We start from the raw sequence: 27,996 nt of genomic DNA, 5'->3' as shown, positions 1-27,996 counted from the left end.
AGTTCTTACAAACCTGAGACCCCCTCAGCCAACCGTGTCCATCTGAACATAACGAGGAACATAATGATTTATTCTTTTTTAGTTTTGTTATATTTATCCCAAGACCCGTTGCATTATTCTGGGTAGATGTCGTGTGTGTGTGTGCGCGGATTCAAACTGTCTTTCCTCGCGCCTACAGCTGGGATTCTTCAAGAGGTCTCTCCCGTACGGCACGGCCATGGAGAAGGCCCAACTCAAGCCTCAGGCTGCGTCCGAGGCCTAGGAGGGCCCGGAGCCCACCGCAGACAAGCAGGATCGAGCCATATGATTGCAATGGAGGAACAGAAGGAGAGGCGATCAGACTTTGCAGTGTGAAGAGAGTTAGGAGGAGAAACGACCACTGGAACTCCACTGTGCTGCACTAGAAGATGAGACGACACAAACCAAAATGATCTCCAAACCAAATGAATGTCTTTGCTTTTTTTTTTTTTACACTTTCTTTTCTGCAGTGTTTTGAACTGACAGATCAAGACTATTTCTCCTGCTCGGTAGAAACTGGCTTCAGGCTCAAGGTTGGACTGAACCACCAGATATTTTGTCCTACACTATGGAATGAAAGGTTCCTGAGGATTTTAGTTTTTTTACACGCCTCCACATAATACATTTTGTTTGAACACTTTATTATTGGTGCTAAAAAGACTGCATGTACTTCTGAAGGACCGCAGCCCAATGCTGACTCATCCCAAACTCCCTGTCCACCTTTCTGAAAATCCTTGTAGTTTTTTAAATAGGAATCCATGGTATTCATCTGGAAAGGTACACGCTGAACCAAAGACAGTAAGTGTAGAATAGAACGTTATTACTAAACATAATATAACACCACGATTGACCAAAGCGTTGATGAACCTCATTTCAACCTGCCTGAGGATGGTGGATACTTCAGTGTAGTTACATTTTTTATTTTTGTTTGTTTTGTTTTTTCGTTTTTTTTTGCACTCAACGGAGGAATCTACTGATAAAAACACCAAAGACTGTGTGAAGACCTTCCTCGGAGGTCAGCCTTGGTCTCCTACTGGTGGTTGTTCGTTGCCGCGGTCCCGAGTATGAACACGCTCCAGCCTCATCCACGCCTCGGGTGTGAACCCTGCTGCAGCCTCGTCCACATCCTGTTCTCTCACCTGGGAAGGGGACTGGAACCCACGACCTGCCAGGGAGCCAGGCCCCCGTCCTCCTGTCAACAGCGGGCGGGGCTGCTGTCGCCTTTCCCTCAGAAACGGGGCTGCTGTATTCTCATGAGGTCATAAAAAAGGCAGAAAGATCAGGAGGAAGAACCTCTTGTAAAGCCACTGTTACATAACGATGTCTTGAAGAGCAGAAGCGACAATCGTCCTGTTGGAGCCTGAGGGCAGGTGGAGGAAATGTGTTCTGGGGGTGCAGGCGGTGGTGGGGTCTTCCCCGCTCCATGCTGCGGAGGTATCAGCTCACCGCAGGCGATTCTGTAGGCTTTAACGGCCTCTTTGATTAAAGGGCTCGCGTGTGTATGAGGATGTGTGCTAGCAAGGAGGGTAGTGAGGTCACACCGCACTGCCACAGAGGGCTGCGGATCCACCCAGGGAACGAACATTGAACAGGTTGTGTGTGGAGTATTTGCATAGGGTTTCACAGGTGCCTTAAATGTAGATAGTTAATGACCTTTGTGAGGATGTGTGCTCGTAGGAAATGCGTAATGTATGCGGGCACATAAGTATGGTGTGTGAGTGGTGTATTTATGAATGTCTGTTTTCTGTATGAATCGGTTGAAAACTGTTTTCCCTTTGCTCTGATGTCGTAATTATGTCGTTATTTTTTTCTGACCATGGTGTAATCGTTGGAACACAATGTGGAACCGCAAAGACTTTCCATCTTCATGGGGATTTAATCCCATCACAATCAATGGCTGCCATCAAAATGAGGGGCGTATTCTGTTGACACCCAATGACGGAAAGGGCACTGGGAAAACAACATGTTGTTTGGAAGTGCAATATTTGTAATCTACTATTATGATCGGTTTCATGCGTTCTTATTGTTTTCAGCGTATTTCTGTGTTTGCTTCGCTATCTGATCTAAGAGTCCTTGAAGCCTTATGTTTCCCTCACAGGCCATCATATTCTCACTAATGGCAGCAGTGAAGAGGTAGTTTTTCCATGGTTTTCTACTGTGGTGTTTTTTTTTCCTCAGTGCATACATCTTGGACCACTTTTGCTATCAGATTTTTGTACCACAAACCTGCCGTGTGTGTGAAGCACATTCTCTTGAGCCCCTCCCCAGAAACACGCCGCGTTCGCTGCTCAAGATAATTTTGTGGTGTCACATTTGAATGTGGCATGCAGTTGTATCACCTGTTTAAACACCACCTTTTACTAACCATATGTGTCACATAGCTGTTCTGTCTTTAGCGCAGCCTTATGTCAAGTAAAAAACAACAAATGTGTTTCACAGTTTCAGAAGACTGTCTTTTAGATTAATTTGGTAATTGATTCAATCTGTAACATCATTTTCCGACCTGTTATTTATGATGATGCGATCTTTCATCCACGGTTCTAGTCGGAGGAGGGTCAGGACTTTTCTAAACAACCCCATTTCTTGGACTCTAAAATAAGTTGTATATATTTCTGACAAGAAGATTATTTTTAAATTCAAATGATAAATTGTTTGTTGTGAATTCTTCTCACCCCATATTGGGGAGAATTTTTGTTTTTAGGGATTTTGTTTTTGTTCAAAGTTTGTATTTTAAATAAAGTATTTCCCTTTTTACACACTGCGATTTGTGTTCATTAAACTCCAAAAATAATTTATGAAATACAAAAACTGTACATAAAACAAGTGTAACATGACATGATTCTGTGCTGATTCAGTGCTTTTTCTCCTTCATGTGAAAATATACTTCATCAGCCAATCACCTCTGACCCATATATACATTGGCTCTAAAATCAACATTGTAACCTTATCCAAAAGCAGGTATTCAGAGAGTGCAACACAAATGTCCTTGTAGGCACCAGACTTAGGCTTATGTTCTATAGGCAGCGCACACATGTATCTGTAGTTCACTGGCAAGGCACTAGAGGTCACTGGTGTGACACAAGTAGTGCCCTTCATTCTCTGATGAAAACCAACGTTCGGTTTCCCTCACTTGCATAAGTGTAATCCAGAGCAAAAAGCATCAGTTCATCGGGGGACGGCCTTCAGTCTGAGATGCGGTGCGTGGCGTTAGGTGCTCTGTGTGCATTTATAAGTTCTTTGTGCGCTTGTCTGGGTCCTAGCGCTCCAAAGTCCTTCGAGAGCTCTGTGAGTCTGCGTTGGTCCGGGCCCTAGCACTTCAAAGTCCTGGAGAGCTCTGTGAGTCTGCGTTGGTCCGGGCCCTAGCACTCCAAAGTCCTGGAGAGCTCTGTGAGTCTGCGTTGGTCCGGGCCCTAGCACTCCAAAGTCCTGGAGAGCTCTGTGAGTCTGCGTTGGTCCGGGCCCTAGCACTCCAAAGTCCTGGAGAGCTCTGTGAGTCTGCACTGGTTGTCGATCACGCTCAGATTCTGGACGTACAGCCGGATGTTGCTGGGACTCCGGCAAGGCAGAGAGTCAGAATCTAAAACCAAAGAAGAAGAAAATATAACATTGCATACCCATTTTGGTATGAGGATTAAATTAAATAACATCGTTCTAGCTGACCTCTGAACAAGGAGTTTCTCCTTAACGCTAATAAGCTCTATACTGTTTGTAAATGTCCACCCTATAGGAGACGTGGGACCATTATGAGTGGTATCTTACACGTCGAGATGCGGATGGAAGGGGCCTCCAGCAGCATGCGGTCGGCCAGCCCCCTGGTTGGGGATAAATGCACTGCAGGAGAGAGAGAGAGAAGTACAGAGTAGATAATGTTTATCAGTCTACTCATTGTTAACCTCACATGATAGTGTGAGGGCCTCATGGCGTCAACGAGCTGAGCAGCTTACCGTACGGCTGACTCCTGCATCCCTGCACTATCTTCAGTGTCTTAGCGATCAACCGCTGCAGAAAATAGAAATGCATTTTATGTCCGATGCAAATGAGACGAGAGCCTTCACATTAAAGTTAATTAATTTGGTGCAACTGCCGCATTTGTGATGAACAAAAAGTTTGGTTTGACTCACCATCTTCTCAAAGTTGACTAATTTGTCCTTGTAGTTCTTGTTTCCCTCGTGGATGAATGTCATGTCTGGTCACAGACGGAACAAATGCACCTTTAACCTCTAACTTCAACGGTTTATCTTTACTTGTCACACAACAGGCTTTGAAACGTATTGTAACATGTTGACCTATTGTTGGATGTCTCAGGCACTTTTTAATGTGCGTCCAATGTGTGTGTTTGACATTATCATGATGTCTATAAATAATCGTATCAATCAGTTATTCTTTCAGATGACAAGACATTTCTTTAAAGGACACATATCGATCAATCCTCGACCTAGCGATAACCTTTTCAGTAAAGGTGTACTTTAATGGTATCGGACCGTTTCAGCTAAGGCCTACATAAACAATCAAAGAGGTCGATGTGGAGCACAGCTATTCATTTGCTACTGCTCATGGATGAAGCGTTCAGGAGGTGAGCTGGCAGCTCTGTGTGTAGTATCGATCACCTAGGCACCCGTTACCTTTGAGCAGCAGAGGCATGAAGGGGATGTAAGGAGGGCTGAGTTTAGCCACCGCTAGTCTGTAGGCTCTGTGGTTCCGCGAAGGATCCTGCATGAAGCACGAAGATATTTAGCAATTATTCGCCGAAGATAGTACAGACTACAGTGTGTATACCACACGGGAACACTCCACAAATATACATTGGGATTGATTTGTTTTTATTAGCGTGACGAGACGACCGTCATGCGATGAAAACATTATCTCTGAGTTTGAGATCTCAATCATGGAATATTGCCAAATATCCCCAGATAGCGAACCAATCAAATTGCGCCATCTTACGAGGTTCACGTGTAGCATATACTAAATAGTTATAGCATACATATCATTATGATCTTCTATTGCATTAGGTTGTGTGAGACTTACCATCAACCTCTCATAAGCACAGTAGATCCTTTTGGTTTTGCTTGGTATTCTCTGCAAACACACACAGACACAAAGAAGTGTCATTGTGAAAGTAGCCAGATTGCAGCAGAATACTTGACTGCGTATGAATTGCTTTTTTGTTAACTGTAAACCTAACCCACTCACCGAACCCTTGTTCACCCTTTACCTAACCCACTCACCAAACCCTTGTTCACCCTTTACCTAACCCACTCACCCGACCCTCGCTGATGACGGTTTTCACCCTCCCCTCCACACACACACACACACACACACACACACACACACACACACACACACACACACACACACACACACACACACACACACACACACACACACACACACACACACACACACACACACACACACACACGCAAAGCTAGTGGTCTGGGTGTCCTGCTCAAGGAGGCCTTTAATTCGTTTTATGGTCACTTGTCAGGTGACCTGCAGCCTCCCCCCCACCATAACACACACACCTGCCCCCCCCAGGACCCCCCGTCCACTAACCTCCCAGGTCTTGTACAGTCGCTGCACTGCGCTGTTGCTCAGTCCAAACATCACGGCGAAGAAGGAGTTGAGATTCCTCTGCTCCTTCAGCCTGTGGAGCAAAGCACCGGGCTCAGGAAGGACAACACTCCAAGCCCCCTCAGAGAGTGTTGACATGAACACCACCAGGGCAATCGGGCTGAATAATCACATTACTGCCCAGGGAGGTGTTTACATACTGATAACCGCATTTCAGATTCTGAATTCAAATCAAGTTCAGCTAATCAACTGATTAAAGGTACTGTAGGTAGGATTTAAGAGCCATTATTTGAATGTAACCCTACAGCTGTTAGTGAGTGAAATGCTCTAGTCGACTGGTCCTTCCTCTGTATGAGCCAATTTATATACAATATATATATATATTTTTTTTGGATTGACAATTCTTGTTCTATTTTGCTCTCTCTCTGTAATCTCACCTACAGCAGCCTTAAGAGACGGTTTATCAAGGGTTAGGGTTAGTGCCCCCCGCAGGCCGGCCCTGAACTCACGGGTCATCCTTTATTCTAAACCAAACCAAAGCGACGCCTTACACAGAGGCGATCTTGACGAACTTCTTGAGCAGCGCGGCTCTCTTCATCAGGTCCTGGCAGAGGCACACCTCGGTCGCCACCCAGTACTGCACCTCGTTGAAGCGCCGCACGAAGCGCTGCAGGTTGGCTGTGGTGGCGCCGGGGAACTTGCTGCGGCCGAAGACGTAGTAGATGAGCTCCACCTGAAGACGTGTGTAGACGTGTGTGAGGCACGCGGGAAGACAGCCAGAAGAGATTTCTATCTGGTTAGATACTGGAACTGAGGTATCGGCTGCCTTTGAGAATGTCAATCACAAGCAAACGCCTGTTTCCTTGTTGGCACTAAGCAAGCACTTGCTTCCTCCTCCTCATCATCGACGTGACGTCACTCCTGACTATTTGGATCTGTCTGCGCTGAGTGGGGTTTTTCGGATTTAGCATTTAGCGACTTCCAGCACGTATTAGCCCATGCTATGTGAAGGCGATCAAGGTCGCCATGGCGAAGCATGATGACACACAGGGCTTGCTAGGGAACAGGAATGCGTTGTTTGGACGAGCGTACCTCATGCATGGCAGTGAAGAGCTCCCAGTCGTAGTGTGTCAGCTGACTGGCCACGTCTTTGGAGCACATCTGCTCCAGTGCGTCTGCCGTCCCCTGCTCGGGCCCCTGCTGCTCCTTTAGGGGCCTCTGGGAGCCACAGAGTGGAGGGACACAGAGAGAGAGAGAGAGAGAGAGAGAGAGAGAGAGAGAGAGAGAGAGAGAGAGAGAGAGAGAGAGAGAGAGAGAGAGAGAGAGAGATTGAAGGAGAGTGTTTCATTACGGAGGATGAGAGTGAGGGTAGTGTGTGAGAGGGGGGTTAGAGAGAGAAAAGGAGAAACCGAGAGAGGAAGAAAAAGAGAGGGAAGGGGATAGAGAGTGAGAGCTAGAGATGGGCTTGGAGAGACTCAAGGACCTACAAGCCTTCGACCGCTATTTAGCATGCAGCGATCATTCTTCCCTCAGGTCCGCACCATAGAGTGCATTGACCTGGTGAAATGCTATTTGTGTTGGGACGACCTCACCCCTTCCTGTTTTTCTGTTGCAGGCACGGTTGATTGGGGTCGCTAAAGTACATGTGCATGAGTGCTGTCCTTCTCTCTGGGGGCACTGAGGTGGACTCATGCTGGGCAACATGGTTGTTCTTGCTTTATGCACCCACAACACACCCCTCACTTAAACACCATCCATAGACCCACGACACCACTGATGAACCGACCCTACGCACTACGAGGTTATTGAGTGTCAAATAAATACTTTTAGTTTCGGTACTCGCCAGACTGTGACAGCAACAGTGACAGGTTGGGGGTGTGGGTGTGGTCCACTGGGAGGCACTCATGCGCTAGATGCCATCTCTAGCCCGCGGCGGAATGTAAACAGTAGACTCACCAGCCGTTCCACCTGGCTGGAGGTGCACATGAAGAGCCTCTCGTTGAGCCCCAGGCCGACGGACACGGCGCTGGAGTCCAGCTTCAGCTGGGCCCTGTCTGCAGCGGAGGGGAACCCAGAGAATAGGCTTATTCTTCAGTTCATATACAGTTCATCAGACCTCACAATAGCTCTTGTGATTTGCTTTGGATGAAACCTTGCACTAAGGTTTGTTATGCTAGGCTGGTTTAAGAGACATTTTTTGCTTATCAAGAAAACATAGTGTGAATAGTTGAAAATACTGCACCCTACTAGTTTGCTGGAAATGCCAAAGGATATCGGGTCAACATTAATACATTACTGGCAGGTGCCAGTAATTCAACCAAATTTTGGTAGCATAGAGATAGAGTTTATAGCATATTATTTCAGGCATAACTCAACCATTTAGTTTGGTTGAGTTATGCCAGGATTGGATACACACATTTGGTTGAGGTTCTGATACTTTATTGTAAAGGCCTTTGTTTGTACATGTATGTTACTTATGAAAATGAGTGTGTAAGTATTACTAATCGACAAACTAAATCCTACCTAATGTCAGTAACATAGCATGTATGTTGGGGTTCCTCTGTGTCTTACTGAAGCAGTAATAGCTAGGTTATGTTAAGGCTTGATTATGTCACACTGTTCTATTTCGTTGTGCTGTTATTTTATGATATGTTAGTAATGTTATATCATGTTGCGTTGTGCTATGCTATGCAAAGCAATGTATTGCTAGGTTATGATATGAGCAGAATCTGAATACGTAAGTGTTTTATGCTGTGCCATGCTGTGCTAGGTGTTTCTATGCTGCGTCATGGAACCCACCTCCCATGGAGTTCATTTTGACCAGGACGTAGTCCGCCCCGGGCTTCACCACTGCCGACAGCACCTCCTGTACGGATGTGTTCACTGGGAGCATCAGAGTGATGGGGATGTTGTCTGGCCTAGAAATCTCATACAACACTAGAGTAAAAAAGACAACAGAAACACGTGACATAATCAATAGAGGAAGGCATGATAATTCGCCGTAAATGGCTCCTTTTAAACAGTTCCATTTTAAATGATGTGAACTGTGATCGAAAGGTAGTTATGTAAGGTGAAATATGAGGATGGCATAGAAATATGACATTTGCAAAATGGAATTACATCATCTTACTGTTTTGCTTCCCTGTAATTATAATCACACACATTTGGTTTGAGATGCCCATATTTACGCTCCAACGTAACTGACCTTTATCCTGGCCTCTGATTGGCTGTAACCTCCCCACTGGTTCCTCGCAGTTGCAGAACCAATCAAATTGCTGGCTGTGCTGCTGCAGGGAGGGAACAATGGAGCACGTGGGTGACATTCAAATGACAGGTGCCAATAACATGACATTAACATTAATCTCCAACGACAACAACTGAAAGGTGTGTGCCGAAGCTGTTCTTCTGGTCGTACTAGTTGTGAGTCTACCCGTTAGTCATGATCACATTCCTAGAAATAGAGTTCAGTGAAAGAGTCAGCCAACTTACCCTGCTAAGGGAATGATTTCCATTCTCGGATCTGTGGAGATACCAACCCAGTAAAAAAATCTGGTAATCATCAGGTAATATGAAGAAGAACGAAATAGATCCTATATAATCGATAAAAAATAGATCATATCAACCTACAGTCGAGTCCTCCTCCTCTCTCTTAGCTGATCCTTCGGCATGGTGGACAGCCGGCTATCCGCTGCCACCTCCTTCTTCAGCCTCTGTTGGGGTCCAACAGAACCCCATGAGTAACACAACGTCAGCAGCCCACAGCATCCCCCCCCCCCCTCTCCCCCATCACCCTCTCTTGGTCCTGCTCAGGCCACTGACCCATCGGGTGCGTCTGACCCGCTCGGTGAAGCCGGTGTGTGTTTCTATCCTAGCGCAGGGGGGGGGGCCTCACCTCCAGGAAGTCCAGCGCGACGGGGTCGTCCTTGAGCAGCCGGCCGTAGAGCAGCACCCACTGGCCCAGCAGCTTCACCACCTTCTGCCTGGCCGCCAGCGAGTAGTCTGCCTTCTCCAGCTCCGAGCCCTTGGGCGGTTGGGCGTGGTAGGTGCGCGATGGGTTAAGGTCCCGGCAGCGAGCGTTGGTCACATACAATACTCTGGGCTGTCCTCTACATAGACCCGTCGAGGCTGTGTTTGTGTGCGCGTGTTTTAAGCAAAAACATGCGCAATTACTTTTTTTATGGATTTTGTTTGTTTTGTTGCATACTTGACCAATCTCCCGCCAGCTAATTGTCCTAGCCATTTCGTCTGGTGCACGCTAATTGGTCCACAATCACTTGATTGGGGACCATGTTAATTGGTCTGCAATCACACAACCTTGTTGGTGGTGTCATTAAATAGGTCCTTTTCACAGAGGCGCCATAGCAGGAAAAACACAAAATTACAGGTTTGTTTGTTTTATATACCAGGGCACGGGTAGTAGACTTATTTTTACTACTTTATTCTTCTTCAAGTGCCCTGGTACATAAAGGGAGCAAACGTATAATTAGTGATATGAGCGGAACCGGTTCCTGCAACGACTCTTCTGTGATAATCAACTCCGCTATCTAAATCAACCAACGCGGTTCGCGTGCCAAAGTTGGTTTGCGCCACACAGAATGTGTTGAATGCAAGCTGTTGACATTGTCATGTCGATGGCATGTGCAGACGCCAGCGCCGCTGTTGTTACAGTCCCGCCCGCCACCTCACAGTAAACATCAGTGGATATTGGTGCTGCAGAGCTGGACACAGCTGGCTGGAGGCCATGAAGATTTTGTGGGTGAGTAAGAAGTCCCCCACGCAGGAATCTGTGGAGGAACACACAAATCTCAGCACATATTTGATTGTACATGACAATGCAGTTTGACAAACTGCTGTGCAGCAGCATTCTAGGTATAGGGACTTTGGTCTGCATAATGCAGAGAGCGCCCTAGACTAGGAGATGAACCGGTCCGGGACCCCCACCTATGGTGTCATTTCCGTTAGTGTCCAGCTTCACCTTCTCCAGCAGGTGTTCCAGAATCTTCTCTGGCGTTCCCGACATAACGGTGTACCTTTGGATTCAGGGGACGGGAAAAAGCGGAATTAGAAAAAGTGGATTTGATCGCTGAACTAGAGTAGATAAAACTGATGGCAGAGAACAAGAGAGAAATCAGGAGGGAGAACCGAGAGAGGGTGTGAGTTGTATCATGGAGAAGTGTGTAAGAAGAGAGAACTGAGAGAGAGAGTGTGGGTGGAGTATCATGGAGGTCTCATGGAGGAGTGTGTCAGGGGACCAAACAATGCCAGCACATCACCAAAGAGGAGTCAACACTGCATTATTAAATCTCACTGAGGGGGGGGGGGGGATAAAAGGAAAAACACACTCGAGGGTGTGATGAAAACTCTCTGCAAACAGAGGGTTTGAAGTCCGTTGCCGGCCACATGACGATAGACAAATATTAACATAAGAACACTGCGTTATTAAAATCACCAACAGCCTCAGCAAAGTGAAGTAGCTCCTTTCAGTGTGTCTGAGCGACTGTGAAAAGTGTTTTGGTTGGACAGCCCGTAAGTAAAGGGTGTTGCCACAGTTGTGGACCGTGCTTGGATCCACAGCTGGATGGGTGTGCCGGGCTGGGAGGCCTTTCTGCTCACGTCTTTACTGATTCAAAGATTTACTTCCAAAGGTTTTATCCTATTCATGTAGAGTGAGTAGGACAGGATATGGGAGATAGAGGGGTCTAGGGGCGGGCTCTACCCGGTGGACCCCGCCTCTATGCCTACTTGCTGCTGCCTCCTGCCCCGCCCTGATCGGTGGAGTCCGTGGTGCTCTTCTCCAGGACCAGCACGGTGTGGCCGTGCTCCTCCAGGCGCACCGTGTTCGCCTCCACGTCCTGAGACCCAATAAACACACAGCCCGGGTGAGCAGCCCCGCCGCGACCACGCCCAGGAGATCTGTCCAGCCGCCCACATGTGGCGGCTTGGAAATGCGAATGCACACGGACAATCGTTGCACACCTGCTGTCTGACAGACAGGTGAACACAAGCGCTACTTGCTCATAGGCTACCACACATCATCAAACACACACATGTGATGATATGATACATACATGAGATGCTTTTACACATGCTAACTTGTACACGTGTGACTTGAAAGCATGCTAGTTATACATATACTTATTAGAGCCATGCTACTTCTGGATGTGCTCTTTGCACACAGGTGCGACTGCGTGTCGAGCCCTGGGGATGAGCTTGGATGAGGCGCTGGGCTACCTTGAGGATCCTGATGTAGTCCTGCTTGTCGACCCTCAGGAAGTGGCAGTTGTCCTCCCTCAGGATGATGGTGGCGGCCCGCGGCGCGTCGTTCAGCAGCGCCAGCTGGCCGAAGTCCTCCCCCTCGCGCAGCTTCGCCACCAGACCCTACGGACGGCTCGGTGTCGTCGGTCAGCGGGTCGGGAACAGACACGTGCACTCACGCAGCCCTTCCGAGGTCAAAGGGGCGAAGACGCACGAGCAGCTTACCTTCCCGTGCGTGATCACGTTCACGGAGCCCTTCCAGATGATGTACCAGGAATTGCCTTTGTCCCCCTGGCTAAACACTGCAACACAAATAAAGCTTTGAATTGGCGCCGTCATGCTGGTCATTTACACCCACATCCACCTCTACCTCTTCATTAAAAACTAAAATAAATAAACTGAACATAAATCATAGGATTCTCCACTTTCATTGTGAAGGAGGGGACGACAAAGATTCTGGATGGACCTTGGGTAAATATTAGTGATACAGTGATGAGAGCAGCATGTTTAACCAATGACATTGGTTGACAGAGTTCTCATGGTACGACGAGTGGTGTTCAGGACAAGGTTAAAAGACAAACTAAACATGTTGGTGTTGGTACTGTGTGTTTAACTGTAGACCATGTGTTCATGCATGGGATTGGTGTGTGTGTGTATGTTTGTTTATGAGTAAAGTGAATATATGTGTGTGTGTGTGTGTGGGTGTGTGCATGTATGTGTGTGTGTGTGTGTGTGTGTTTGTGCCTGTGCATTCATGTATTCATTATGTGAGAATGAGAGACAACATTGTGTGTGTTTGTGCATGTGTGTAAAGTTGTATGTGTGTGTGTGTGTGTGTGTGTGTGTGTGTGTGTGTGTGTGCTCAAATGAAGGTTATCTCCCAGTACATTCCAGTGTCGACGAGGTTGTCCCACTCACACACTGTTCCCGCCTTGCCGTGCGTCTCGAACACCAACACGGCCGCTAGCTCCTTGCGCACCTACAAGCACAACGTTGCAGAAGGTGAGCACACTGAAGAAGGTCCTGCAGCACACTGGACAGGCAACCACCAGGCCATGACTTCAATCGTTACTATTGATCATTAGTATATGCTACACGTGAACCTCCTAAGATGGCGCGATTAGATTGATTCGCTATCGGGATATTGGGCAATATCCCATGATTGAGATCTCAAACTGGGGATATCGCGTGACGATCGTCTCGTCACACTAATAATAGCAAATAAACCGCTAATAAAAACAAATAAATCCCGGGAAAAAGGGTTATTTTGTTTATTTTCGGAGTGTTCACGTGTAGTATACAGTATATTAAAACAATTATTCAACAACACATATAAATGGGACGGATATGTGGACCAGGGTTATTCCAACTGCGTGTGTGAGTATAAATCGTGTGTGTGTGTGTGTGTACTGACTGAGGTGGAGAGGTGGGCTACAGCCTTGACGTGCAGCAGCTCCTCATAGATAACCTCAAGGTCCTCCGCACTCCTCTGGCTGGGGCTGGAGACACACACATATACACACACACACACACACACACACACACACACACACACACACACACACACACACACACACACACACACACACACACACACACACACACACACACACACACACAGGGACACAGACACACACATATACACACACACACACACACACACACACACACACACACACACACACACACACATGTTATCAGTCCGCATGGGACAGATCGACAGATACAGAGGCTAAAGAAACATATAGGATATCCTGTGTTGAGACATGAAATGAGCCTGAGATCGCTTCTAAGGCTTGCGTTGTTTCAAATTCTAAATTAATCGATGACATGCTCAGTGAACCTTCATAATCACCAACTTGATATTCCCGGTAATGTAATTAGCGCAATCCCATAAAGTGTACACCAACACACACGCATTTTATTCATAGGATTTGTTAGTAGGCCTACTGTTTTTAATCTCTCACATAACATCCAGGACATAGTTTCACACCAGCTATCGTGTAGTGATGATACTGGAGAGAATACTGACTGTTTGCGTAAGATCATGGTGAGAAGAGCATCAGGGCCCATCTGGGACAGCAGCGAGAGGCCCTCCTGGAGCTCGTCCTCTGAGTCCCTCCCAGAGTCCCTCTCGGAGTCCCTCTCCAAGTCCCCCTCCGAGTCTTTCTCCAGGTCCTTCTCCGTGGACCTCAAGGGGTCCTGGCTGAACTCTGACTCCAGGAAGCGGTAGAACTGGGTGTCCTTGTCGTGGTAGTTCAGCTCTTGTTTCACTAGACATTGGCACAAATTGCAGAAGATATTCTGAAGGAGGCATCTAGGACCGTTGAGGGTGGAAAATGTACTGATAACCGTCGAAACTCGACGGTTATCAGTACAAAACTCGAAAATAAAAATACTAAAACTAAGATACTGAGAGAGGATCCCAAAAGTCAAGTGGCTATTTTTAAGTGTCCAAATCGGGCCGGCCACATAGCCCCTAGCTTGATCGCAAAGTAAATTATCATAATTCAAATCTATGATAAATGTGCCACCATTCTGGGTCATTTTCGTGCTTCACCAGAGTCATTTCGTCCTCTGGTGAAGTATTTCTGTCCTGATTGCAGTGGGGTTTGCAGTGGTGTATTTTACTCTCCATTTTATGCTGGATGAAAACGGCCTCATCACAAAACCACGAGTGGAGTCTGAATTCTGTGGTGAGTGAGGAAACATTGTCAAACATGTCATGGCACTCAGATCATCGCTATTCAGGCTAATTGCACATTCATGTAAAATACTGGTGGGGGAAGGGGGGGGGGGGGGGGGGGGGGTTGAGACATTCCCTATTCTCAAAATCCATAACAAACAAGCACAACATCAAAAGTAATAAAATAAAATAAATATTGTGTAAGCCTTCACAAGTAGGATTTTTTCTGGCTCCTATTGAAAAAAATCACCATAATGTTCTGAATTTTAAAAGCTATTGCATTTTGTATATCAATATTGAATTCATAACATTGCAATGTTAAAGTAATCTGAATTTATTCATTTTGAATTCACCTCTTTGAAACTCAAATATGGCATTTCAACCTGAACCATTTCAACAACATGATTTAGAAAAAATAATTCCAGCAGACTGCTGTCATCAAAGCTGTTCTGTTGTGCTATGAAGGTTTTTCCAATCTTGAAAACCCCTGTGTTTACTGAGGTCTGAGTTAGATTATACACAACTGACATAAACCGGACAACTTCACAGACTGTCCAAATACAATAGGCAATGGCTTTAAAATAATAAAAAAAATGGTCGTGGTTGATTTCGATGCACCTGTTTTGACTGAGCAGGTTTGTAACCATTGTTAATCACAAAGCACTTCCGTTTTCCCTCACCATGAACAAGAATGCCTTCGTCCACCAACACCTGCCACATGCCGACCGCCTGGCTCCTGGATTGGCCGCCCTCGTTGAGCTTCAACAGCCAATCGACGAGCTCCTTACCTGAGCAGCACTGTCTACAGACGTGAGATGAGGAAACAGGTAGAGTTTTATTATGAAGCTAGTATCATAGCGAGAGATACCATTACATTTTCAAGAGGAAGAGGACACCAGTAGGAAAATACCTGTACGTCTTTAGGTGGTGCTTTCTGTCGCGGATCAGGGCAGGGTTGCGTTCTATCAAGCTGTTGTACACCACCCTCGCCGCCTTCAGGATGCGATCTGATACAAACTACATCAGGAGGAGGAGGAAATAGAAGCCCATCCATGAAGATCATCAGGAGCATAACATTATGTATGAGTTTGACAGAGAGAGAGAGAGAGAGAGAGAGAGAGAGAGAGAGAGAGAGAGAGAGAGAGAGAGAGAGAGGGAGGGAGAGAGAGAGAGAGAGAGAGTGGGAGAGAGAGAGAGAGAGAGAGAGAGAGAGAGAGAGAGAGAGAGGGAGAGAGAGAGAGAGAGAGAGAGAGAGAGAGAGAGAGAGAGAGAGAGAGAGAGAGAGAGAGAGAGAGAGAGCAAAAGAAAGAGGGGGGAGAGAGGGAGAGGGAAGGGGAGAGAGGGAGAGATAGTGAGATAAGGTGAGATGAAAAACAAGGAGATTCATAGACAACAGCGAGAGCTGGCAACAAGAGCTATAATGAGAATATATGCAGATGGTAAGCTTCACACAAACAACCCGCTTCTACAGTTTGTCGGTGGAAAACAGAGGCTAGGAAAGTAAATTAGAGAGCAAAGTGTTCATCAGTGCTTCCGCATCGGAGTGATTGAAATTCAAAGAGAGGGGGAAAGAGAGGGGGAGAGGTGGAGAATGAGAGAGAGAGAGGGAGAGAGAGGGGGAGAGACAGAGGGAGAGAGAAACTGAGAGAGCAAGCGTGCTCATGGGAAGCTTGTGAGGTGAAACATGTCCACGGTTGTGAGCCGAGAACTGTGTGGGTGCCCGACTGTAATTTGTGTAGGAGTGTAGGAGGCAGAATGGTGAGAATTAATCAAACAAAAGCCAGAAAAGTAATGGCTGGTTTATACTCTCCCACACCTGAGCTCTGGGACTCCACAGTACATCCACTGGCCGACACAGAAGGCACGTTCTCCGTTAATGTCATTACAGTGGCCATGAAGGGACTTTAAACATATGTTCTGATCCATTTAGTTCTAAGCGTCTAATGGATATTATTTTTATTTATGAAATTGGACCGTTATTGATTATTGCATTATCCGAGAAAACTGGCTGCAATGTAATCCTCCACTAACGCCTGTCAACCGGAAATCTTGCTCCGAAATCTCGCTGTTGCCGGAAATTTCCCTTGGTCGTTAACATCTCAATTCTCCTTGATCCAATCTCTTAGATAACAGCCTAACAAAACAAGCACTTTCTTCAGCTCTCACTCCCGTTTCCAACGCTCTCTTCCTGCAGAACCCAACTCTCGTGAGACTTCTCCTCCAGCAAAACTTGATAAGACACAAAATCAAACTGACCACATCAAGTGAAAGGTAAACAAAAAAGTTGCATTTCTCTGTATGGATCCTTTTCATAATGATAGAATATAATCTGAGCCGAACGGTGACAAAAACAACCGTACACTATTGCCCCAAAAGGATTACATGGCAGCCCGTCCTCTAGACCTAAAATGATCTGAAAATAGTGTGGAAGATCCCCAAGTTCTCGGATAATGCTGACCAAACATGCCAAAATATTACTGCTGCATCTAGATTGTACCATCCAGTGTAAGGTTTTAAAACTGAATGAATAATTTGTTAGATGCTGAAAAGCGTCGGTTCTAAGCTTTTCAACTTACTTTGTTAGTATGAATACAATATTAATTTGACCGTACTGTGCCACAACAGAGACGTGTACGTCTCAGTGACAGCACCCTGCGGCTCAAAGAGAAAACCCCAACATTTCTCTCCTCCTCCTCTGCCCCTGTTCTCCTTCCTCTGTCCTCGTGGTCTTGTGACTCCACGAGTGACTCAGACGGCCGTCTGTTTGTTCTCCCAGAGGCTCCGCTGTTTGTCCAAGGTGGGGCTATGGGCGGAGCCTGCGTAGAGAGCCCCGGACAGCTGACCACTTCCAGTGTTCCCGCCAACGGCTGGGACCGACCGCAGCCGGCACATCAGTCTGCCTCATGTTTCCTGGGACCCCCCCCCCCCGCCCGCCTCTCTGGCCCCCGTTAACCAATGTGTACCGTGGAGAAATGATCGTAGGCCTCTGACCCCCTGTCTGCCGGATAAAGCTTGTTCTCACAGAGCCTCTCATGTACTGTAAGAGTCATCATACACTGCATTAGCGCTCTCTGAATGCACCTGGAACAGGGGACTTGAATACACAAAGGCCGGCATCCACAGGGGATACCCACAAGAACTCTGAGTCGGAATCCACCGAAACCAAATACCTACACAATGAAACCATCTACAGGCAATGGCACCAACACACACACACACACACACACACACACACACCCGCACACCCATATCGTCTCACATACATGCACACACACCGAGACATATACACGCACACACACACACACGCATACCCACACACACACATGCAAACGCACACACCCATATGCACATTGTCACACACACAGGCACATATACACACACTACATTATCACACACACACTCAGCGATACCTACACACGCACACAACAAAATGCCCAATGTAACACACACACACACACACATACACACACACTCACACAAACACACACACACACTGCGACACACACAATGCAACACACACACACAATACGACACACACAATGCGACACACACAATGTGACAAACATACACACACACACACACACACACACACACACACACACACACACACACACACACACACACACACACACACACACACACACAAACAGAAACATTGCCACAAATATTGGGCTGGCCAATTCCCAGAGCTGACATTGTGCCGCCCTAACGGGCTCCCTAGAGTCTACCCCGCCCCCCCTTCACCCCCACATATCCCTTTCCCAGGAGACGGAGCAGACAGCAGGTCACCAGCGGCGGCCCCTGCCTCCACCCTTAGGAGACCCCTAGTCACGTTCTCATGCTCGTCAACTTCAAGATCCAGAGGAATGGATTCTAGGAGGCCGTTCCCTTCATCACAGTGACAGCGTCTCTAGCTTGCGTAAGCAGCGGTTAACCTCACAGACCTGGAGGCCATCGCACCAATAAAAACGTCCACAACACGACACTAGAATTACGTAAGCGGTTCCCTGGAGTACATTGGCCTTGAATTGTCTACACCTGCCTGGTTCCGGCCCTTTAAGAGGCTGCATCGCATGCAGGTCACAGCCTTATGTTGCTTAAATGAACCACGGGTCCAACTTGTCCCCACTCAGCCTCAAAGACCTTCACCAAAGGTGAGAGTCTGGTGGATATCCGTTATGCTCGAACTCGTAATCCATTCACTCACCTCAAGTGTTAAGCCTGGACTAAGCCAGGCCTTACCTTAAACTGTGTACTGTGTGTCTAACAAGCGGTACCACCATGCCATGAGAACCCTAAACCTGTGGTGACCCTGTATTACTGCACTGGATGCAGTACCTAGCAGTCATTGAGTGGAACAGGGACTTCCAGGTGCGGTCTGTGTTTGACCTGATTTGAAGTGCCTGGAGGAGCGGGGCGGCGTGGGGTCGCTGTGACTGAACGATGTGTCGCCGTCGTAGAAGGTGGGCTGAGAGTTCCAACGCGACGCATGTTTCCGCTGTGGCCGAAACTTTCTCTAACCCCCGTCGCTTCCTCCTCTACAAGCGACACGCCGGGTGGAAACCCCCCCCCCCCCCGGCCTACCTGTCTTATCCCCTTCAGTGAGCGTCTGTCTGCCACTAAGCCACATACTTCAAGCTGGCTGGGTTTTTGCACGTTCTTCTCTACTACAGTCACCACAGCACTACAGCATTCCCTCAAAGCCATCTAGGCTGGGCTTCGTAGAAGGTCATCCTATAGGGGTAACCCTGAGGAGGGGCCGGCCGAGAGGAAAGCATAGAGTAAATACGTTAAAGGTCTACAAACACTAGCTGGGAACTGTATTTGGAAACTGTGTTTCATTGTCTTTACAATGAAATATAACACCCTTTCCATTCGCAATAGAGGTCCAACCCCACTCATTTACCGTGGCTAAACTAGCAACACTACGTCAGTGGTGCCCTTTCATGTGCAATGTTAACTTGATGGACGGAAAGTGAAAATCTCTTGTACACAATGTAATCCAGTCCATCAATCTAATTGTAGACCATTTCATAAGAATGCATGTTATAAGGTAGAGCGTCCTACAGAGCTCTACTCTCTGTCCTGCGGTTGTGTTTCTCCTGGTAGGACCATAGCCAGCATTCAGACAACCTCTTCTAAGAGGAAATCACTAACTCCGTGACCGGAGATTCCTCTAAGATAGTCCCCGGCTTGATGTTTACAAGTCCTGGAAAAACACACATGGCTTTGGGGCTAATGCAGCTTCGGTTGTTTGTTTGAGGGGAATAATGAAGAACTTATTTCAGGGTGAACTACCAGGAGGCCTGATGCATAGAAATACACAGTGTCTGTCCTCAGAAAGGGGGTTAATTTTTCCCCTTTTATCTGAGCTGGTGGAAGATCCTTTGATAGACTGAAAGCTGTCTAGTTGAGGGCCTGAGCAGATTGACTGAGGGTAAATGAGGGATATGTACCCTGGCATGCTCTTCTGAGTCCTTGTTCCTCACTGCCACGCTAGGAATGCATGGTTAGTAGTTAGCACTCGCATGGGCGTTAATGGAAGATAGGAACGGAGCAACAACAAAAAGAACAAGTTCAGCAATTTGGGAGGATGCAAGCACAGCAACTCTGAGCAGCGGGCACTGAGGAACCTGGACATGACCACAGAGTCCGTGCAGAACGGGGTTTACAACTGTCGTCAATGATCAGCCAATAGCCAGATTGCTGATGAGCTAACATGCAGGACACTGTGGCAACAAAGAGTTAATAAGCAGCGAAATATAGATGAGATGTGATTTTGATGTTAACAAGCACGATTTTAATAATACCAGGGTCAGGGGTTTAAGTCCCAATAAGACCAATAATGTTAAAGGTTGTGTGGATTGTAAGATAGACAATAATGAGACAGTTAAGAAGAAGTAAGTGACCATGTGGTCTAAGATTTCAAAATGTTTCCTTCTGCACGTCTCGATAAGCTGTATACAGTTTGAATTAGTATATGTTGATGAGTCCCTTTCGATCCAACAATGGCTGACACTGTGTTCAGCAGAAGCAGATGCAGACTTAACAGAACATTGGCTAAGTGGTGAGCGATGGGAAGGTGGAGGCCGATGTACCCGTAGACGGGTCCATCAGTCTGTTAATTGTTGTTGCTTCTGCCGAACACACCTGTTTCATTGGGTCCTTGGAATCCAGACTTTCTGGTAGTGGGGTCTGAGAAAAAGAGGGAGAGAGAGGGGTAATTAGAATCATACAATTCTCATACATTTTGCACTGCTTCCAGTTTTGATGCAGACCATAAAATGCAAGGTACCTCAAGTATGTTGGGTTGCAATGGCTTATGTGTGTTATTCAAATCAAAATACAAATGAATAAAATATGCTTGATGATTCTGTGTATTTAAAGACAACAAAGAGAATTTTGGATGGGTCATGAACATCAGCAAACACACATACACCGCACCCACGCCACACATTTTCTTGATGAAAGGAATTGCTTTCATTTGACAATTTCCTTCTCATCTTGCTGAAGGGAGAACGCAAAGTGAGCGTTAACTTCCAAGGATTAACAACGTTGTCAGACCTCCGAGTGTCACTTAGTCTTAAAAGAACAGCTTGGACCAGATCAGATCACAGAATTAATAAAACTAAACAAAAAATATATATAATTTAACCTACTATCTGTCATGCATGCACTTTGGTCTAAGCTGAACTTCCTCTTTATGAAGTGATTCCCTGCCTCAAATGTTATTATGTCCATGTTTATGACCCCTGGCAGCTACTGTGCTGCCTATCGAAATTTGGGAACCATTCCAGCTGAGTTCACTTAGAAATATGCTTAATATGATGATGTTTATTATACAGGGCTATGGGGGAGACCTGTGCTTTAGCCTCAAATGTTGCTCCTAAGTTTTGGTTCAGGGGTACATTTTAGGATCAAAGCAATTATTGTGAGCTTTAGACAACATCGTTTCACTTTGACACTGTGTGAGACTGCACATGTGACTTGTTAGAGGAGCGGTTTATGACAGCCCGTCTACCTGTTTACACACCGTGCGAGATCTGCTGATCTGCTGCTATTCCTCACCATTTCACAGTCCAGTTCATTCAAATTGTTCCCCCAAGGCCATAGCTGTAAATCCACTTTCATAATGGCAGTGAGTCAGCCTGGTGGCCAGCCAGCCTCGTCACAAGGTGAGAGAGTGGTGTACTGCCTTTTGGTTCGAAACAGCTTCTTTAAAAACGTTGAGAGGAGAATGGCTTGAACCTCAAAGGGTCACCACATATGCATACAGCTTTTACCTGAAAGGGCTCTGGAGTCTGAGAGAATACAACACATTTCTATTAAATACACGCGCCCGGGAACGTGAGAGGAAAAACTCAAACAAAACGTAAACAGCAATGTGGGTCGACAGAGGAGCATTTCGGATGCGAGGCATGCTGCTCTGCACACTGCTCTTGGTCCTTAGCACCTCTGCGCCGGTATGCAACCGCAACCACAGCAGCAGCCAGCATCCCTTAATGACTCTCCCTGCTTCCTGGGAGGCGCTGGGCGGCTTGGTGTTTAGCAGTGAGGAGTTCCTGCTAATGGACTCTCTCTCAGGGTGCGTTGCGCACGCCGATGAATGACAAAACGACGAAACATAGATGGTGGAGTGCAAGAAATGCTTTAACAGAGAGAGTAGCATTTTGCGCATACCGTCTGCACATAATTTCTCAAACAATGTTGCGAATGCCGCTGCCTGTGGTATTGTCCCAGAATGTTAATGGAGAAATGTCCCAGAGGTCAGTAGGATGGCACTGTGTGTGCATTGCTTACATTGCCGTCCACCTCAAGTCACTCAAGCATTCGTGTCAGTTGTTTCTGGCTTTGTATATATTTATTAGATCCTATCTGACATGACAAAATGAGTCACGAGTCACACAGAGAGGAGAACCCTGAAAAAGGGAAATGTGAGTTTTGATATCCTCTTCTCTTCAAATAAATAGACTGCAGCCAAGAAGCTGGAGCATCTTGGTGACCAAACAATGTATCTGTTGGGGCATATATGCAACATTTAATGGGAAAACTGATTGACGTGTGCCATTATTAAACCTAATGTCATTCTAATAGAGATTCTAGATTTCCCAAAAACAACATGTTTAACCTTTTGCAAAAAGTCACAGCGGAGATGTTTGGTGAGATAATTGACCTTTGAAGTAATGTCTCATAATAGTCAAAGTCCAGTAAATTTAGAGCCCTATTCTGGCCCTTCCTGTGACCTGATGGCTCCAGCTACATGAACTTCCTCTTGTGCATTCTTCAGCACACACTGGCGCTCCTCAACGACGACCGTGAAGGAGTGTAAAAAGGGGTGGATGGAGGTGAACAATAAACAATGCACTATTAATAACCGCATTTTTAATAAGGAATCAAAAATGATGTCTTTGTCCCATTTCTTCCTCTACTTTCCACTTCTGTATCAAAAAAAATACTGTCAATACTTATAACTTACTAATACTTCTAATAATCCTTAAGATGTTGCTTGATGTAGGTAAAGAATAGGATGTTATTTAACATGTTACTTACTGATCTTAATTTGACAAACCTGTAGTCCTCAGCGTAGCAGACACTCGGCCAGTATGTACACCAGTATGAACACCAGTATGAACACCAGTATGTACACCAGCAGCTAACACCAGTAGGAGACACAGCGCCAGCAGAGAGACTCTGCCATCACTGCCAACCACTGCCGTCTAAGATAGCATAGCCCTAGAGGCACTATAGGATTATGCCATAAATCAAAACCAGCATCATACTACCAACGAAGAATTCTTGCTATTGGGTTGATTATACTTTAATTAGGTATAATTGAACTATTGTACTCACGGTGAGTCTGATTTCATAATTCCCCTATAATAACAATAACAACCTTCTAACGACAATAACATGACAGCAATACCAGCCTTCTATACTTCTTATTCTAACAGTAGCCTAATAAGATTACTACTTCAAAGCACATCACGGGTAACAATCTGCTCTTCGCATCTGCATTAAGTCAATAACTAATCGTCCACTAAAAGCAACTACCTCCTAATGGCACTAAATAGGTCATTGTCCTATTAGATCGTTGTCTGGAATAGCCTACCCAGCTGATGCCTCGTATGGTCGCCCGCTGCTTCAGGGCGCCTCGGTCCGGGAACACTTGATAGTTGTAACTCCGGAAGAGATGCATGGTCTTCTCTTAATAAGAAAACCAACCACAGCGACAGACAGCAACTCCGCAGAACGGTCGATCCACTCGAGACATACTTTGAGGTATGCTAGATATCACACCGGTGCATTAACGGCGTACAAGTGGTGGTAGTAGCAGTAGTAGGCGCAACAGTTAGTTGTCAGATCCATTCAGGAGTCCATATATGTTTTTTTAATTCGACTTATAAAGCAAAGAACAGCAACAGGATTCTATAAGCTATAGACGTCATCTGCCAAGAAATTATGTTCACAAAAATTCCAGGCACTGGAGAAGTCTGCTGCTTCTTCGTCTGTATCCAAACAAGCATGACGACACGTTTTTGTAGGAAACGCGCAAGTTGTGTCTTCAGCCGCCCCCAGCGCCCGCAGCACAGCCGCCCCTCCGCCTGCAGCACAGGCGCACTTTGCTGCCCGCGGGCTGCGGGGTCAGTGCGCTTCACAGCGCCTCATCAGAGATTAAAGCGCTCCGTTCAGTTTAGCCGCTCCAGTCTGTTGTTCATTCATTTCGTTTAATCAAACCGTCTGCGATCGTCTGTGGTCGTATTTTGTGTAGGCTAACAATTACTTTGAATTTAGGAATCGTCGTTGCATGGAGGATATCTAAGAAGCTTATATCTAGACTATAAGTATAGTCTATATAAGCAGATGAGATATTTAAGTAGCTCAATTTAATTTAAAAATAAATAACAATATAGCCAGCCAGTAAGTATATTATATATGCTAGGCTTTGTGCTTGTTTCCTTTGAAATGTCCTTGTACAGTAAGAGACTATAGGCCTACTTCTTCACATGCACTGCCTAGAGTGCTGTACAGGTGGTTCGCAACAGCATTTCAGGCTGCTGCTGCTGCTGTTTGCGCTGTGGGCCATGCACGCCACACAACATGCCAGTAGGACTACTTATCAGATGGGCTAGATTTATGGCCCACTGCTGTATGTGGGCTTGAGATAAAGAGTTTCAAGGGCAGACCTTTGGGCTTGCGATGGCTGGGGCGACGCTGAGCTTGCACTGTGCATGGGCCGAGACTAGTTAACACACGACCACTCTTCGAGTGCATGGCTGTTTACTCTTGGCGTTGACGATGGGTTGAGGATATTGGTGTGATTGGAGGGCTGCCAATGTACAGGAGGCCCTAGTCAATGAAAATATACCCTTGGCTACTCTTTATCGTGATAAATCAATTTTTTTTATGAAGGGGGATTGTGTCTCCCCGGATTTGAAAGTCCCAGTGCTCACAAACACTTTTAAATCCTGCTCTCTGTAATATCAATATTGTTAGGGGAAATAACTGAATCAAACTACCGATCAAATGTGACTGTTCAGCTGGATTACATTGTAAGTTTCCCAAAAATGATGAAGATAAGGCTAGAATACGGATGTTAATGTGCATAAAATACTGCGTTCATTGTTGATTGTGAACAAATAACTTACTTCTACCTGCACCGACGTCCCTTGTCTGGATGGGAATAACGTTGTGATTATTGCCTCCATGGAGAACATGGCTGCCGCCGTATCTGAATGAAATAAGATCAATAATCACTAAGTATCTATTATGCTGTAATATACATCACTTTTACTTGTTATATAAGCCTTGAAACTATATCATTATTGAGGAAAAATCAATGGTGTGTAACTTGGTCGACATTGTCGACCAACACGTTACAAACCCATTGATTTTTCATTGATTTATTTTTGGGTGTGTTTGACAAGCACACACACACACACACACACACACACACACACACACACACACACACACACACACACACACACACACACACACACACACACACACACACACACACACACACACACACACATAAACACGCCATCTGAAGCACTTTGAGTGCCTCGAGAAATGATATTTAAAAATGCAATGATTTTCATAATCGTCTGCCACCAGACAAACTAAATTCTATTAAATATGTATAATACTAAACAGTAAGTAGTACTCCTGTGTATTCCACTAATGTCTCCCGTGGCCTACTGTGTGGTATGGCTACAGCAGGCTGGACATGTTACATAAGAGACAGAGTTGTTTAAAGCCCAGCTATTGTTCCAGCCCAACACTGCCCTTCCTGCACCAACCCAGAGTTCAGTTGAGCTGCCCTGCCCCCTGAAGTACCCTGACCACTGCTTCTCTCTGTGTGTGTGTGTGTGTGTGTGTGTGTGTGTGTGTGTGTGTGTGTGTGTGTGTGTGTGTGTGTGTGTGTGTGTGTGTGTGTGTGTGTGTGTCCTAAAGGCTTTTTCTTTTAGCAATCCATAGCCCACTTGTATAGGACCTGTATCCTTCAATTATTCCATTCTAACTAACCTGAACAAAAGAATGCATAGTATGAGGATAGAGTGCGAAGTTGCTTTGCCGAGTTATAACAAACAAGATCAACTTGAATCTTTATCTTCCTGCGCTGTAACTGCAGAGCCTTGTTCTCCTCACCACCAGCATGACATCAAACTACTCACCAGTCTGGTTCTATTTTCAGCGGGTTTTTGTATATTTCCGTTTCCTTCATAAAAGCTTAGATTTCCCAGATCCATACAAATAAGGAAACAAACAGTCCAAAGGACGCACCTTGCCAAACGAGTATTGACGTCTAGGGTTGGGTATAACTCTGCCTCCCTGCTCAGTGGCTTCGGTGATGCACACTTCTCGAGGAGTGAGGAAGCTTTGGTTGTCTTTCTTATGAACGAAAGGGAATGTAAACAGGCTCACGTGGCTAAGAAAGAACATAGCTGAGGCCTATCTGCGGTGAGAGACACGCAGGGGAAGGTCAATGTCTTGCAGGTTTTATGCTAATGACTGGAAGAGATGCTGCTGGAGAGCGTCGAGTGATACTTGACTATCATTACCAGATGTGATCCAATCTCAAGCGAGAAGTAAATGTGCAATCGAAATGATGATAATTGTCCTTGTGAGGGACATGTGGAGCAAGTGGTTTTTTAAAAAGGCTGTGTGGAAGTCCGACCGGCCACGACTTTATCTAGCTGATGGTCAGAGAACCTGTGAACACAGCTGTGTTGTTATTCTTACAATTTTGATTATATTATTATTCTTCTTCTTATTATCATCACAAATTCTAGATTAAGTTTCACTCTTTTCTCAATGTCAAAGCTCTTAATTCCTGACTCAATAAGAGAAGGCAATTTCGGCTGTACAACATTTCGAAGTAATGCTGCCCTCTAGTGGTGATACAACAGCCATTCAGTGCACGGACCAATGTTGGAAAATGTGTTCAGATGTGTTCATATGATATCACAGTTCAAAAGTGTGATATGAAATAATGCTTCCCCGTTTTCTCATCTTCCTGCCATCTTGTGTGAGGCATTAACAAAAGGTTTAACGTAAAATGTATGTCCAATGTGATGAGTGTGTGTGGGTGTGGTTGTAGTTCGGTGTGTGTATTTATTTTGAGTGTTCTTCTGGGAAAGGGAGAAGGATTTCCTGCAACGCTTCTACGCCCATGGAATGTCTCCTTAGACAACTGGGGTTGTTGTCTTCTGCCCAATCCCCTTTACACACACAGATAAGCCCCCCCCCCCCTCCCCCCCCCCCCCCCCACACACACACACACACATAAAATGCCCCAAACCTCCCCTCGCCTGCACATACACACATATACACACACCCATATGTAAACAAACACAAGCACGTGAACACCCTTTTCCTTCCACAAGACTCTAATGGCTAGTTCACAGCCAGACCCCATGATGATGGACAATGAAGCTGATGATGGCAGACGTTGGAAGGTTAAAAGGTCATTATGGATGAAGGCAAAAAGCATGCAGTGCTGTGTGCTACTGAGTCTCTGCACAAATGTACTTGTTATAACGGTAATCTTAGTATTCTGCAGTGTCCCATAGTAATTTAGGAATAATTTAAGAGCAAATAAGGGTTGCAGTGACCACTCTGTGGTGGCAATTGTACTATTACACTGGACATTACCTAATTTTAAGGTTGACAATGGTGTTAATAAAGTCAATACCGCTAAAATTGTATCTGTATTTTTATATTTGTATATGTATTTTTATTTCTCCATTCCATACATGAGAAGCAAAATTAAAAGGATCTCACAACACTGAAAACTGAGCGTTATATGCCATTACATAATGAACCCAAAATGTGTTGTTTTTATTCAGCAAAGATATCTGATATTTTTATTTTATACATTTTACCTGAGGTCTTTTCTTCAGGCTTGAGAGGTTTTCGTAACATCCTGCTTGCCTGCTACTCTTGTCATTTCTCATCGGCTC

At 45.8% G+C, this 27,996-nt stretch overlaps 2 protein-coding genes across 7 annotated transcripts in view; one reads left to right on the top strand and one right to left on the bottom strand.

Annotated features, from left to right (window-relative positions):
- The window catches only part of itga5 (integrin, alpha 5 (fibronectin receptor, alpha polypeptide)), a 38,608-nt gene extending 35,836 nt beyond the window's left edge, over positions 1-2,772 (top strand). Inside the window, exon 30 of the mRNA XM_030353870.1 lies at positions 179-2,772. Within this exon, the coding sequence (XP_030209730.1) occupies positions 179-262 (84 nt within the window). The 3' untranslated portion in view covers positions 263-2,772. The remainder of the gene's footprint in view (positions 1-178) is intronic.
- On the bottom strand, positions 2,197-27,996 carry rapgef3 (Rap guanine nucleotide exchange factor (GEF) 3). Of its 6 annotated transcripts, XM_030353892.1 has the most exons (29): positions 27,919-27,996; positions 25,177-25,259; positions 20,681-20,725; positions 15,441-15,547; positions 15,211-15,332; positions 13,877-14,117; positions 13,259-13,343; positions 12,763-12,823; positions 12,070-12,146; positions 11,821-11,967; positions 11,332-11,441; positions 10,531-10,619; positions 10,295-10,373; positions 9,482-9,632; positions 9,217-9,299; positions 9,079-9,109; positions 8,795-8,876; positions 8,389-8,526; positions 7,546-7,643; positions 6,682-6,807; positions 6,141-6,322; positions 5,572-5,662; positions 5,044-5,094; positions 4,641-4,728; positions 4,140-4,204; positions 3,963-4,017; positions 3,778-3,849; positions 3,496-3,595; positions 2,197-3,444 (listed from the first exon to the last, which is right to left on the bottom strand). In XM_030353892.1, the coding sequence occupies exons 1-29, from the start codon at positions 27,956-27,958 to the stop codon at positions 3,429-3,431; spliced, it is 2,715 nt and encodes a 904-aa protein (XP_030209752.1). In that variant the 5' UTR covers positions 27,959-27,996; the 3' UTR covers positions 2,197-3,428. The 6 variants fall into 6 exon arrangements, with proteins under 6 accessions (XP_030209752.1, XP_030209742.1, XP_030209761.1 ...); XM_030353882.1 differs by having other exon boundaries at positions 2,197-3,595; XM_030353901.1 differs by having other exon boundaries at positions 2,197-3,595; positions 25,183-25,259.

Source organism: Gadus morhua, chromosome 1 (genome assembly GCF_902167405.1).
Source record: "Gadus morhua chromosome 1, gadMor3.0, whole genome shotgun sequence".
NCBI classification, from domain to species: Eukaryota; Metazoa; Chordata; class Actinopteri; order Gadiformes; family Gadidae; genus Gadus; species Gadus morhua.
The sequence above is the reverse complement of the archived record's forward strand: the minus strand, read 5'-3'. Positions and strand labels throughout refer to the sequence as shown.